The 15,650-nt window shown below is 42.2% G+C and overlaps 1 protein-coding gene across 1 annotated transcript in view; it reads right to left on the bottom strand.

The window, feature by feature from the left end:
- LOC145337269 (butyrophilin subfamily 1 member A1-like) overlaps positions 1–15,650 on the bottom strand; it is an 84,968-nt gene that overhangs the window by 16,144 nt on the left and 53,174 nt on the right. Inside the window, 1 exon segment of the mRNA XM_080182058.1 lies at positions 4,756–4,782. Coding sequence (XP_080038184.1) covers positions 4,756–4,782 — 27 coding nt within the window.

The following is a 15,650-nucleotide window of genomic DNA, read 5'->3' on the forward strand; positions in this document are numbered from 1 at the left end:
ACCCAAGTCGGACGCGGTGGGCTTGAGGAAGAGTTCTTGGAACGCTGTGGGGATAATTTCCTTGAACGGTTTGTAACAGAACCTACGAGGGAACGAGCTATCTTAGATCTGGTGTTGTGTAACGAGGCAGGTAGAATTAGGGATCTTCTTGTGAGGGATCCTCTTGGGACGAGTGATCATAGTATGGTTGAATTTCTGATGCAGATGGAGGATGAGAAAGTAGGGTCCTGAACCTGTGTCCTCTGTTTGAACAGAGGGGAATATGATAAGATGAGAGCGGAATTGGTGAATGTAGATTGGGGGCGCAGATTAGTTGGTAGGACCGCTGAGGAACAGTGGAGGATTTTTAAGGAGATCTTTTTCGGTACTCAGCAGAAATATATTCAGATGGTAAAGAAGGACTGGAGGAGAAGGGATAACCAGCCGTGGTTATCGAAGGAAATAAAGGAGAGTATTAAATTAAAAGCCAATGCGTACAGAGCGGCTAAAAATAGTGGGCGATTAGAAGATTGGGAAAGATTTAAAAAACAACAAAGAATGACTGAGAAAGCGATAAAGAAAGGAAAGATAGAGTATGAAGCTAAACTAGCTCTAAATATAAAAAAAATAGTGAAAGTTTTTACAAATATATAAAGAAGAGGAGACTGGCTAGAGTGAATGTTGGACCCTTGGAGGACAAGAGGGGGGGATTTAGCGGTGGGTGATGAGGAAATGGCTGAGGCTTTAAATAAGTTTTTTTGTGTCGGTCTTCACGGAAGAGGACACAAATAGCTTGCCGAATATTACAGGATGGTAGGAGACGAGGTCCTTAATGCGATTACTGTCACTAGAGAGGTAGTGCTTGATAGACGAATGGGACTGAAGGTAGACAAGTCCCCGGGACCGGATGGAATACATCCCAGGGTTCTGAAAGAAATGGCAGAGGTGATACGGACGCCTTAGTAACTATTTATCAAAATTCACTGGACTCCGGGAAAGTGCCAGAAGATTGGAAAATGGCTAATGTTACGCTGCTGTTTAAAAAAAGGTAGCAGACAAAAGGCAGGGAATTATAGGCCAGTTAGTTTAACGTCCGTAGTTGGAAAAATGCTAGAATCCGTCATCAAAGAAGAAATAGCGAGGCACCTAGGAAAGAACGGTTTGATCAAGCAGACGCAGCACGGATTCGTGAAGGGGAAGTCGTGTTTAACGAAGTTATTAGATTTCTATGAGGATGCGACTTGTGCGGTAGACAGAGGGGAACTGGTGGATGTGGTGTTTTTAGATTTCCAAAAGGCATTTGTTGAGGTGCCTCACAAAAGTTGCTGCAAAAGGTTAGGGTGCACGGAGTTGGGGGTAAGGTGTTAGCGTGGATAGAGGATTGGCTGTCTAATAGGAAGCAGACAATTGGAATCAATGGGTGCTATTCTGGTTGGCAGTTGGTGACTAGTGGAGTGCCGCAGGGATCGGTGCTGGGGCCTTAACTGTTTACCATTTACATAGATGATCTGGAGGAGGGGGCTGAGTGTAGGGTAATGAAATTTGCTCATGACATGAAGATGAGTGGAAAAGCAAATTGTGTGGAAGCGCGGAAAGTCTGCAGAGAGATCTGGATAGGCTGAGCGAGTGGGCGAGGACCTGGCAGATGGAGTATAATGTTAGCAAATGTGAGGTTATCCACTTTGGTAGAAATAATAGGAGGAGGGATTACTATTTAAAGGGTGAAAAGCTGCAGCATGCTACGGTGCAGAGGGACCTGGGGGTCCTTGTGCATGAATCGCAAAAACCCAGTCTGCAGGTGCAGCAGGTGATCAAGAAGGCGAATGGAATGTTGGCCTTTATAGCGAGGGGGATTGAATATAAAAGCAGGGAGGTCATGCTGCAACTGTACAGGGTACTGGTGAGGCCACAACCGGAGTACTGTGTGCAGTTTTGGTCGCCGCATTTGCGGAAGGATATATTGGCCTTGGAGGGAGTGCAGAGAAGGTTCACTGGGCTGATACCGGAGATGAGGGGGTTGGCTTATAAGGAGAGATTGAATAGACTGGGTCTGTACTCGTTGGAGTTTAGAAGGCTGAGGGGGGATCTTATGGAGACATATAAGATAATCAAGGGGATAGATAGGGTAGAGGTAGAGAGATTCTTCCCACTTAGAAAGGATAGCAGAACTAGAGGGCACAGCCTCAAAATAAGCGGGGGCTGGCAGGGGAGCGGTTTAGAACGGAGTTGAGGAGGAACTTCTTCACTCAAAGGGTGGTGAGTTTCTGGAATTCTCTGCCTGTTGAAGTGGTGGAGGCTACCTCGCTGAATATATTTAAGTCACAGGTAGATAGGTTTCTGATAGACAGGGGAATTAAGGGTTATGGGGAGAAAGCGGGAAAGTGGAACTGATCCACTTCAGATCAGCCATGATCTTATTGAATGGTGGGGCAGGCTCAAGGGCTAGATGGCCGACTCCTGCTCCTATTTCTTATTTTCTTATGTTCTATAAAATAAAAAACAGAAAAATACAGAGAAAAGCAAAGGATCACAATATGCTTCAAAATATTGGTAAATGTAATGGAATGGTGTTCTGAACATACAAACAAATGGATTAGGAACAGGAGGCCATTCAGCCCCTCAAACTTGCTCTGCTATTCAATAAGATCATTGCTGATCTGATTATGGTCTCAGCTCCACATTCCTGCCCACCCATCCCCGATAATCTTTGTTAGTTTTGCTTTGCTGAGTTACAGAGAGAGATTAAATGGGTTAGGACTTTATTCCCTAGAGCATAGAAGAATGAGGGGAGATTTGATAGAGGTGTATAAGATTTTGATGGGTGTAGACAGACTGAATGCAAACAGGCTTTTTCCACTCAGGCTGGGGGAGCTAAAAACCAGAGGGCATAGATTAAGGGTGAAAGGAGAAAAGTTTAAAGGGAATATTAGTGGGGGCTTCTTCACACAGAGAGCGGTGGGAGTGTGGAATGAGCTGCCGGATAAAGTAAATGCGGGGTCACTTTTAACACTTAAGAAAAACTTGGACAGGTACATGGATGAGAGGGGTGTGGAGGGATATGGTCCAAGTGCAGGTCAGTGGGACTCAGCAAAAAAATGGTTCGGCACAGACAAGAAGGGCCAAAAGGTCTGTTTCTGAGCTGTAAATTTTCTGTGGTTCTTTGGTTCTAGTGAAGAATCTAACATTGCCTTAAAAGTATTCAATGATCTTGTCTTTCCTGCTCTCTGGGGGAGAGAAAATAACTCCTCATTCCAGTTTAAATGGGAAACCCCCTATTTTTAAACTGTGTCACCGAGTTCCAGTCTCTCCCACAAGGGGAAACATCCTTTCAGCATCCACCCTGTTTCCTTTAAATTACAACATTGGACATGGAAGCTGCATCATTCAGAACAAGTTAATGTCTGTCCCACTGCTCTCCCATTGTCACTAATTCTTTTTCAATTTCATATGGGAGAGAATTCAAACAAACTAAAATATAGAATCGGATCTCAAAACAACAATTAAAAGTTCTGAAATTCAATGCAAAATGAATTTCACTTGTTTGGTCTCACTGAAACTGTGGCCTTTATGTTAGATCTTTACTGAAGACAATTTTCCAGCTTTTTTATTGATTTGTGGGTCATGGGCATCGCTGGCTGGCCAGCATTTATTGACCATCTGTATATAAAAGCAAATTACTGTGGATGCTGGAATCTGAAAACCAAAAGAGAAATTGCTGGAAAATCTCAGCAGGTCTGGCAGCATATGTAAGGAGTATAGATGCTGCCAGACCTGCTGAGATTTTCCAGCATTTTCTCTTTTGGTTTCATTGTCCATCTCTAGTTGCCTTGAGAAGGCATCGGTGAGCTGCCTTTTTGAATTGCTGCAGTCCATGTTCTGTGGGTTGCTGTTAGGGAGGGAACTCCAGGATTTTGACCCAACAACATATTTCCAAGTCAGAATGGTAAGTGGCTTAGAGGGGAACTTGCATGTGGTGGTGTTCCCATTTATCTACTGCCCTTGTCCTTCTAGATGGAAGTGGTCGCGGGTTTGGAAGGTGCTGTCTAAAGATCTTTGGTGAATTTCTGCAATGCATCTTGTAGATAGTACACACTGATGTTACTGAGCGTTGGTGGTAGAGGGATTGAATGTTAGTAGATGTGGTGCCAATCAAGCAGGCTGCTTTGTCCTGGATGATGTCAAGCTATTTGAGTGTTGTTGGAGCAGGCCATCCTGGCAAGTGGGGAGTGTTCCATCACACTCCTGAGTTGTGCCTTGTAGATGGTGGATACGCACTGGGGAGTCAGGAGGTGAGTTACACACCGCAGTATTCCAAGCCTCTGACCTGCTGTTGTAGCCATTGTGTTTATGTGGTGAGTCCAGTTCAGTTTCTGTCAATGGTAACCCCAAGGATGTTGACAGTGGGGGATTCAGTGATGGTTACACCATTGAATGTCAAGGGGCAGTGGTTAGAGTGTCTTTTATTGGCGGTGATCATTGCCTGGCATTTGTGTGGCACTTACTTGCCATTTACCAGCCCAAGCCCAGATCTTGTCGCATTTGAACATGGACTGCTTCAGTATCTGGGGAGTCGCGAATGGTGCTGAACATTGTGAAAGATTGGCAAACATCCCTACTTCTGATCTTATGATGTTGGGAAGGTAATTGATGAAGAAGCTGAAGATTGTTGGGCCTGGTCTGGCTTATTTTTTAAGCTGTCAGTTTTTTGAAACAGTTTATCAGGTTTTGTATTGATTTATTCTTTCTTATTGTGTTTTACAATAATAAAGGTCTTACCTTCACATTCACAAATTCGCTTCCACTCTGAAAATACAAACAAATTAGACAGGAATTAATTCACTCTGTCCGAAATGTTCTTTCTCTCAGTCTTTCTCCATGACTTAATCTGTAAATAACGTCATAGCAAGTATTTTACAAACATTTTAAATGTAATTGATACAGGAACACAAGAAATAGGAGCAGGACTAGACCAGGTGGCCTGTTGAAACTGCTCTGCCATTCAGGATGATCACGGATAATCTTAGGTTTTGAAATCCATTACCCCCTCCTCTCCATACTCCTTAGTTCCCTGAGAAACTATAAATCTATCTATCCCAGCCTAAAAAGTTCTCAGATGAAGCACTACAACCTCTGGGATTGAGAATTACAAAGATTCAGAACTCTTTGAGTAAAGAAATTTCTTCTCATCTCAGTCCTAAATGATCGGCCCCTTATCCTGAGACTGTGCCCCTTCATTTTTGTTTCCGCGGGTTGCGGAATCTATCTCTCAGTATCCACCCTATCAAATCCCTTCAGAATTCTGCAGGTCCTCCTCATGGACCTCCTGTGGCTTTACTCATCTTAAAGTGGAAGTTAGGTTTGCCCAGATGGCCCCATGAGGGGCCAAACACAAGAGTTTTGCCTGATGGGAGTGCCGGTCACAGATTCTTCCATAAATGAAACTTCATTGACAAATTGTGGGCAGCTTGTGTCCAAATTTCACCATCAGCCCATTCAGCTCGGCAGTGCTCCCGTGCCTGAGCTCTGAATGTGAGAATCTGAAATATACTGTTCAGAATGACAGGTGAAATAGACTGTGTAAATATAACACCGAGGCCTTGTGAGGAAAACTGTTCACTTGTTGGAGTGAGGAGGTTTCTGAGTGTTGGGAACATTCGAGGTAACCCAATGCAGAGTCAGTATCTGATAGTATTTGGGATTGCTCGGATGTGTCTGTGTTCTGTCACAGCGTCTTGTCAGAGTTCAGTTGAACCAATCTTAAAGGATTCTCAGGGTCAGCCTGAATAGTTTTGGAGTCCGAATTCGACCTGTCATTGGGGTTAGCAGGAAATAGTTACACAATAGCTCCTTAAACGGATGAAACAAGGCACAGGTCTGCTCTTGTTTCAATGTTTTGTTGGATATCCTATTGTAGTTTCTGTACCAGACGAGACTCCCTGATAAATCAGGATACCTGCCTGTGTTAAGAAATATCTGAGCTTAGCTGACAGAGTCAATGCACTATCACCATCCAGAGAATCTGGAAGTAAATGTGTTTGACAGTAAATATCCTCAGGAAATGAATCTAACCAACACGGCACTAATCCATCAATCCCACCCTCCCAGAGGGAGAAATACTCAAAGGGTGTAATTCAACACCATGATATTGTATCCTGGTCTTGAGGTGCTTGAAGCTGATCATTTATTACTCAATGTTTTAAGGCAGATATGTAAAGACAAGAACAACTAATAATGTCAAATCGGATTGCGGAGGTGGGGGCGGTGGGAATGGGGGGTGTTGAGGGAGCTCTGAGGATGCAACAAGGTTGTGGACACAAGGTATCGATGAAAACAGGTGGCGTAATTCTCACCTCCAAACTAGTCTGAAACTTCCGCATCTTCCCACTGTGTTAACAGATCCCAGCAATCTCCATAACAACGACTACTCTGAATATTGTCAAATCTCCTCCTCAGTCTAGCGAATGTCATAACATCTTTTCTGTAGCTTCTCGTTACTCACCCACAAACTTCCAGAACCTGGGACTGTCTCAGTGATCACAGATCCCTAGCCCCCAGGCAAAGAATACAGCAAGACACAGACTTCCATCCCAAATCCTTGGACCCCACTCCTTGACCCTTCATCACGGGTCTTGTCATTATTCTCAGAACCTTCCTTGGAACTTTTCAAAATTCTGCATCTGGAGACTGGATCCCATGCTGTCCCAGACACTCTCCTTAGTGCCCTCCAACCCAGTGATACCTCAATGCCAATTAGTCAATGTCCCTGGTCTTATTTGACAAAACACCTTGATCCTATTACAGTTCTGAATAACAATAAGCCCTCGGAGATTTGTTAATTAATACATAACAGTTTATGTAAAATACTTTCATTTCTGATTCAACAAGAAGCTTCCACTGATCTACAAAATAAAAGGGAATTTAGTAAAATATTTTAATTGTCTGATTATCATTGTCTGATTAAACATTGTTCCATTCCTCAGATTTATAATGCTTTGAATACTGTTTTCAATCAAAGTCAAACCTTATAATAATTTCTGAGCAATTGTACAAGGCAAGGTAAAGTCACCATGTCTCAGATGACCAGAGCCTCAAATGGGAGTGCTGACTGGTGGTGATTTTAGCCTGAGGATAGCCGTACCTCAGGTGAGGAGTAAGGTTGAAGGAATAATGCAGGGAGTAGTTACATGATAAAAGGTAGACCAATTAAGAGTATAGAAATGCAGATGGACTTGGGAGCGCAAGTGCACAAGTCTCTGAAGGTGGCAACCCAGGTGGAGAAGGTTGCGAAGAAAGCTTATGGAATGCTAGCCTTTATAGGAAGGGGTATAGAGTATAAGAGCTGGCGTCTAATGCTTCAGTTGTACAGAATGTTGGTTAGGCCATATTTGGAGTACTGTGTCCAGTTCTGGTCACCTTACTACCGGAAGGATGTGGAGACCCTGGAGAGAGTGCAGAGGAGGTTTACCAGGATGCTGCCTGGTGTGGAAGGACTGGGGTATGAGGAAAGATTGGGTAAACTGGGGCTTTTCTCCTTAGAAAGACAGAGATTAAGGGGGGATCTGATAGAGGTGTATAAAATAATGAAAGATATAGACAGAGTCAACAGTGGCAGCCTTTTTCCTAGATTGGAGACAAATATCACAAGGGGTCATGAGCTAAGGGTGAGGGGGGAGAAGTATAATATGGATACTAGAGGGAGGTTTTTCACACAGAGGGTCGTGGGGGTATGGAATGTGCTACCAAGTAAGGTGGTTGAGGCAGGCACGCTGGACTTGTTTAAGGTTTACTTAGGCACGTGAGTGACATAGGGATGGAGGGTTATAGGCGACAGTTTTAAAAAGGGTCAGAGCCTCAGGACGATACTGGAAATGTAATACTACATGTTAATGTTTTGTCTCTTAATTCCCAGGTATGTCAGTCCACCTTGTTGTCTAACGAGGGGCATGCACACGGTGGGTTGTGCGTGGGCTGCTCTTGGATGTTTCGAGAGTGGCCTAGTACTTCGCGTCGTGTTGTGTGCTTAAACCTGGACCAGCAGATGGGCACCACAACAGCTCAGTGACTATCACTGCTAGCTGTGCAGATACATGGATTTGGGCTGGTGTCTGCGGGAGTTTGTGCATTCTCCCTGTGGTTGCATGGGTTTCGTCTGGGTGCTCCGGTTTCCTCCCACACCCCAAAGATGTGCTTTTAGGCTGATTGGTGTACCAAATTGACCCTACACTATTCTCCCCTGAATCTGGTTACAATAGGGGTACCATTAGCATACACACGGGGCAAGGTAGGTGTAGGAAAATGCTTTGTTAAGATGGCGGTGTGGGCTCGTTGGGCCGAAGGGCCTGTTTCCTGTGCTGGATTGTTCTTTGTTGAGAAGGCAGACCTTCATGAATAACCTCAGCCAGTACGGACAGTGAACCCACACTGTTGGCCTTGTTCTGTGTCATGAACCAACCATCCAGCCAACTGAGCTAAACTACCTTTATTCAGTACTTTTGACAACCTCAAGATGTTCCTGAATGTTTTACTGATAATTTATGCACAGAAATGTTCCACAAATAACAATCAATAATTAAGATTGTCAGACTTTTGAATGGACCTACCTTATATTAAGTTGATCTTTCTCTACACCCTAGCTATGACTGTACCACCACATTCTGCACTCTCTCCTTCTCTATGAGCCAAATGCTTTGTCTGTATAGTGCACAAGGAATATACTTTTCACTGTATACTAATATATGTGACAGTAATAAATCAAAGATGATACAGTTTAGTGATGTTGCTTCAGAATTAACTATTGACCAAGACATTGAGCAGAAACGCTCCATTCCTTTCCAAAATAGTGCTTGATCTATTTAGCACTCACCCGAGAGGGTGGATGGAGCCTCTGTTAAACATCTGAAAAGGATGGATTCTCAGACAGTACATGTGCATGTGTATAAAGTAGAAAACAAAGGTTTTGTAGCCATTTTTGCATATTGATGATTCATTTTTTTCTTAAAGGGAGAGGTCTGATGCTGAAGGAAATATATTTTAGTCATATTTCTTGTGCAGGGTTTGTTCCAATCATTCAGAGTTATTTTATCCAGATCCAGCAGCACTATATTGATATTGCAGCAGCATAATTGATCTTAATTGCTACAATCTTTGTTCTAATCTAGACTAATGCAGGGTTCTGTTATTTTGTGTTTTCCGCTGAGATATTTCTGAGTAGAGCTTGATTGACAGGAAAGATCATATGACTGGGTACAGCTAGGTTTTCAGAGAACTCAAGGCAGTCTGTGTTTTGGAATCTTTAGAGAGAGATCACTTTCTCTGTATCTCTTGCTCTCTTTGAGGTCTGGAGACTGGAATCTGCTAAGAAGTTAATCTCTTTCTGTGAGACTCTACTGTCTGTGGTGGAACTTTCTCTGAAAGTTGCAACACGAGAATTATAAGACAGAAGTTTGTCTGGATCACTCTGCATAAGTGGCAAAAGGCTGGAAATCTAGTATCTATATACATAGCTTTGGTTTCAGTGCTAACTCGTTCGAAGGAAGGGATTTATATCCATGTGGGAAATTGTTAAATTGGAACAAGGTAGATAGCTAGCAGTAAAGAATTATACTTTGTCATGTTTTGGTATTTTAATTTGTAAAAGTTATGCTAATTCCCTTTGTTATTTTCCAACTGTATTCTTAAATAAAGTTTGATAAAAGCTTACTAGTGGATCACTTGAATCATACCTGGTGTGAAGCATCCTATGCTCACCCTAATACTAAAATCAAATGTAAAAGATAGGCCTAGGCTAATTTCATAAAATGCCTTGGAGTTTCTGATCTGGTCTTTAACACTGGGCTAGTTGATGATTCCTTTTCTAGAATTTTTGGTATTGGTTCTTGTTATGTGTTGGAAAGAAATGCATCTTTGTGTGGTTGGTCACTTGGTGTGCTGTGACATCACCAGAGTCATTTTCAATGTTGTTGAAAAAAAATTGTGAGCAGATGAAAGAGAACATTTACTTACCACTTTGAAATTGGACAGATTTCCAGGCTGTGGGGCCCTCGCACATGATGGGCTGCAGCAACAGAGGCACTCAGATAAACAGAGAGAGTCTCTGTACTCTTAATGGGGAGTTACTACTCCAAAAAAAATAATTATAAGCAAAACCTTCTTTGCTGAGAAAAGTGGAGATTTATTGCCTAAAAGCAGTTGAAATTTTCTAAAAAACTACAAGTCCAACAAAAAAAGTGTGAGGAAGTCAAAGAAAGTACAATTTAACAACCAGTAACTGCAATGGTGGGCAAAGGCCAAAGGGTACATAGAGGCTTTTGAAGAAAATGCGGAAACATGGATTGCTTACAAAGAGAGATTTCAAATTTATCAAGCTATTGGATGAACTTAAAGTAGTCATTTTCCTATGTGTAGGAGCATGTAAACCCTTTACATTGCTACAGAGCCTTGTCCATTTTGAGAAGCCTACAGAAAAAACTTACAAGGAACTGACCAAGATTCTCAAAAGTAATTTTTCATCTCAACCACTAATAATTGCTGAGAGATTCCAATTTCATTGATGCAGCCAAGAAGAGGGCAAAAAATGCTGCAATTCATTGTAGCCCTGAGAAAGTTAATGAAGAATTGCAAGGTTGGCTCGACCCTCAAAGACACTCTTGTGAGACAGACTTGTTTGTGGACTTTGAAATGAAACAATTCAAAGCAATTGCTCAAAGGTTCTTTAACAGTAAAGCTTGCTGTTGAGATTACATTGTCCATGGAATTGGCCATGAAAGAAACTTCCCAAATTGGAGCCAAAATACACAAGATGGAAATGGACAAGAAGAAATGTCTTAAAATGCAGGGATGCCATAGGTGTGCTCGGGCAGGACACTTGTCACATGAATGTTGGAGTAGAGAAAATAGATGTAAAAACTGTGGCACGCAATGGAGATATTTTGGACATAACAGACTTCTCAAACCTCAAAGGTCTGCAAATACAAGAACATATCAAGATCCAAAAACATAGGTCTACAAAATATTTGATCAGGACAAAAATTTCCAAGATGATACAAGATTAGAAAAGATCCAAGAACTTAAATTAGGTGTCCAATCCATAAAAGGTATTTGTAAAGGCTCTGGGTTAGACAGACAAGAAGATGGAAATAGATATGGGAGCTGCTGTAACACTTCTCCCAGAAAGTATATACAATCACAAGCTTGAACGTTTACCTCCAAAACCTTGAAATACAATTCATCCTGAGGAGGTAGTTCCACCGTAGGGATATATCATGGTTCAGCTAGAAGCTAAAGGTCAATCAGCAGAATTGCCCCTGCATATGGGAAATTTCCAGCACTCTTTGGAAGAGCATGGTTACACAAAATCAAACTAAACTGGACGTTGACAGCAAGAACACACTACAAAAACTTCTGGAGAACTATAGGAAGATATTTGAGAATACCCAAGGATCAATGATTGAGAGTGGAAGCAAAGCTCAAAGTCAAACCTGATAGCAACCCTAAATGCTTCAAGGTAAGACCTGTGCCTTATACAATTAAACTGAAGGCAGAAGTGGAACCAAAAAATAGATCAAGGACAGAGTGATTGAACCTGTAACAATGAAAACCCAAATCAGCCAGTCATTAAATCGGAGGATTCTGTATGAATCAATGGGGACTTTAAGATGACGATAAGTCCAGTACTGTGTGTTGGTCAGTATCCCTTACCACTAATCAAACACTTATTCTCTGGACTGGCTGGTGGTTAGCTGTTGAGTAAGATAGATTGTGCCAAGCATGCCTCCAGATGAGGGTGGTAACTGAGTCTCAATGATTGTTACTGGATTATTCCAGTATGAGCACCTACCATTCAGAATAACATCAGCACCAGCCATATTCCAGAGATCAATGGACTAAATCTTAAGTGACCTCAACGGTCTCCAGAATTATTTGGATGACATTCTACTCACGTGTAGGACTGAACAAGAACATTCACAAATCTTAGAGGAAACACTGGAGCGTCTTGGGTGGTGTGGAACAGTGGTTAGCACTGCTGCCTTATAGCGCCAGGAACCCGGGTTCGATTCCCAACTGGGTGACTGTGCGGAGTCTGCATGTTCTCTTCTGGGTTCTCTGGTTTCTTCTCACAGTCCAAAAGATGTGCTGGTTAGGTGCATTGGCCATGCTAAATTCTCCCTCAGTGTACCTGAACAGGCGCTGGATTATGGCGAATAGGGGATTTCCACAGTAACTTCATTACAGTGTTAATGTAAGCCTACTTGTGACACTAATAAATAAACTTAAACTATCTCCACCTAAAGAAAGAAAAATGTGAATATTTCAAATTATCTATCAGTTATTTTGGTCAGGTAATAGACACAGATGGCCTTCACAAAGAAGCTTAGAAAATGACAGTGATGCTCGATGTGCCAAGACCACAGAACATGTCACAGTTGTGATCATTTTAAGGACTAATCAATTATCGCAGGAATTTCATCCCAAACCTTGCAATAGCACCAAAGCCACTTCATAATTTATTGTGTGCCAACCAGCAATGCAATTGATAAAGAAATGTGAAAGTGTATACAAAGGAGTTAAAGGATGCTCATGCAAACAACAATATTGGTTCACTGTAACCCAGAGTTGAATATTTAACGAGCTCATGAAGAGAAAGAGGTTGGTAAAGACAAATGTAGGTCCCCTACAGGCAGAAACAGGGGAATGTATAATAGGGGACCAAGAAATGGCTGAGTCACTGAATCCATACTTTGTTTCTGTCTTCACAAAAGAGGACACAAATCAGATCCAGACACATCGGAGAATGCAAAATTTAGTGAGAGGGAAGAACTGAGGGAGGAGATCAATATTAGTAGAGAAATAGTGCTGGGAAAATTGATGGGATTGAAGGCAGATAAATCCCCAGAGCCTGATAATCTACATCCCAGAGTACTTAAGGAAGTGGCTCTAGAAATAGTGGATGCATTGGTGATTATCTTCCAGGAATGTATAGACTCTGGAACAGTCCCTGCAGATTGGAGGGTAGCTAATGTCACTCCAATATTCAAAAAGTGAAGTAGAGAGAAAACAGGGAATTATAGGCCAGTAAGCTTAACATCGGTAGTAGGGAAAATTCTCAAATCCATATCAAGGACTCTATAGCGGAGCATTTAGAAAGCATTGGCAAGATCAGACAGAGGATGGATTTATAAAGAGGAAAATCATGCTTGGCAAACCTGTTGGAATTCTTTGAAGATGTAACCTGTAGAGTTGACAAGGGGGAGCCAGTTGATATAGTATATTTGGACTTTCAGAAAGAGTTTGACAAAGTCCTGCTTAAGAGATTATCGTGCAAGATTAAAGCACATGGGACTGGGGGAAGTATATTGAGATGGATTGAAAACTGGTTGGCAGAGAGGAATCAAAGAGTAGGAATTAATGTGTGCTTTTAAAATTGGTAGGTGGTAACGAATGGGGTGCCACAGGGATTGCTGCTGGGACCCCAGCTATTCACAATATATATTAATGATTTGGATGAGGGAACAAAATGTGACATCTCAAAGTTTGCAGATGATACCAAGTTGGGTGGGAGGGTGAACTGTGACGAGGATGCAGAGACCCTTCAGAATGATCCGGACAGGTTGGGTGAGTGGATAAATCAGTGGCAGGTGCAGTATAATTTGAATAAGTGTGAGGTTATTTGCTCTGGAAGCAAAAACAGATTACTACCTGAATGGCTGGGTCCTGGGTGTCCTTGTGCACCAGTCACTGAAGATAAGCATGCAAATGCAGCAGGCAGTAAAGAAGGGAAATTGTATGTTGGCCTTCATTGCGAGAAGTTTTGAGTACAGGAGCAGGGATGTGTTGTTGCAGCTATATGGGGCCTTGGTGAAGTCATACCTAGACTATTGTGTGCAGTTTTGGTCTCCTTTTCTGAGGAAGGAGGTTCTTGCTCTCGAGGGAGTACAGCAAAGGTTTACAGGCTGATTCTGGGGATGGCAGAACTAATGTATGAGGAGAGATTGACTAGATTAGGATTGTTTCCGCTGGAGTTCAGAGGAATGAGGGGGGATCTGAGAGAATTATAAAATTCTAACAGGACTAGACAGGGTAGATGCAGGAAGGATGTTCCCAATGGTGGGGGAGTCCAGAACCAGGGGGGTCACAATCTGAGGATTCAGGTAGACCATTTAGGATGGCAGTGAGGAGACATTTCTGCACCAAAGAGTGATGAGCCTGTGGAATTTATTACCACAGGAAGTAGTTGATGCCAAAACACAATGTATTCAAGAGGTGGCACTAAGGGTGAATGGGATCAAAGGTTATCGGGAAAAAGCAGGATTAGGCTATAGAGTTGGACGATTCGCCATGATCGTAATGAATGGCGGAGCAGGCTCGAAGGGCCAAATGGCCTCTCCTACTCCTACCTTCTATGTTTCTATGTGATGCACCACCCTACGGGGTGGGTACTACGGCATCTCACATTATGGCCACTGAGGAGGCATTGTCAATAGCATTTGTATCAGGAATGTTATTAAGCACAGAACAAAATTTTGCACAACTTGAGAAAGAACCCCTCATTTTTGGCATTAAACAATTTCACCAGTACCTGTCTGGCCAACAAGTTACTTTATTAACTGACCCCAGGATATTGACAACTATTTTTGCTCCATTCCATTATTACCCACAAGTTGTCTATAATGTTGGGCATTGATACTATCAGCGCATAATTACAAAATCAAGTATTAGAGATCAGAACAGCAAGCTAATGTATTTCCACTACAAGACAAAACCAAAACCAAGAGACAGCTACATCAGCAAATTTTATTTCTCCCAGGTAGAGAATGTCCCAGTTGCAAAGGCACACAAGGAATAACCTGGTAATTAGTAGGGTCATAGACATGATATTAAGAGGAACGTCACTGAACAAACAAAAGAAGAATCCTGAATTCAGTCCTTCTTTAATGAAAGAACTTGAATTAACTGTCCAAAATGGAGTATTGCTATCAGGGAGATATCCCTCCGTGCTTACAAAGCTGAATCCAGGAACAGTGCAGATGAAAGAGCTAGCACAAGTTTATTTTTAGTGGTTGGGCTTTCCTCACAAATAGAAAAAAAAGTGGGTCAATGTCAGTCATGCACTAGAATATGGAATGCTCCATCTCTTACAACCGTTTCTCCCATGGGACAGGCTAAAACAACCTTGGTAGAGGATATATATCACTCCGTGGGATCCACTGAAGGCTACATTTTACTTGTCCTGGTGGATCTGCATTCAAAGCAGCCCAAATGCAGGAGAATGAAATCCATCATGATGGAAAGAACCATATAGAGGTTGAGTGCATTGTTAGCAAGATTTGGAGACTGAACAACTAGTCAGTGATAATGAGACACATTTCACATCCCAGGAATTTGTGGATTACCTGAAGGTAATGGTATGCAACACATATCATCCATCCACTCACGGATTGGCAGAAAGGCTAGTACACTCACTGGATTCTTTCATGTCATGTTTCAAAGAAGAAGGTCCATTATCCATGAGAGGAAACAAGCTTCTCATGTCCCATTGGAACACAGCTCATCTCACCACACAAAATTCACCAGAAATTCCTGAGAAGGAAACTGAGAACTGGATTTGATCTACTGATTCTACAGGAATAGAGCAACAACAAGCACAAGTTATTCACTGTGAACAAACATCAAAA

This window comes from Carcharhinus amblyrhynchos, unplaced genomic scaffold, assembly GCF_965287045.1.
Source record: "Carcharhinus amblyrhynchos unplaced genomic scaffold, sCarAmb.v2.hapA scaffold_45, whole genome shotgun sequence".
NCBI lineage: Eukaryota > Metazoa > Chordata > Chondrichthyes > Carcharhiniformes > Carcharhinidae > Carcharhinus > Carcharhinus amblyrhynchos.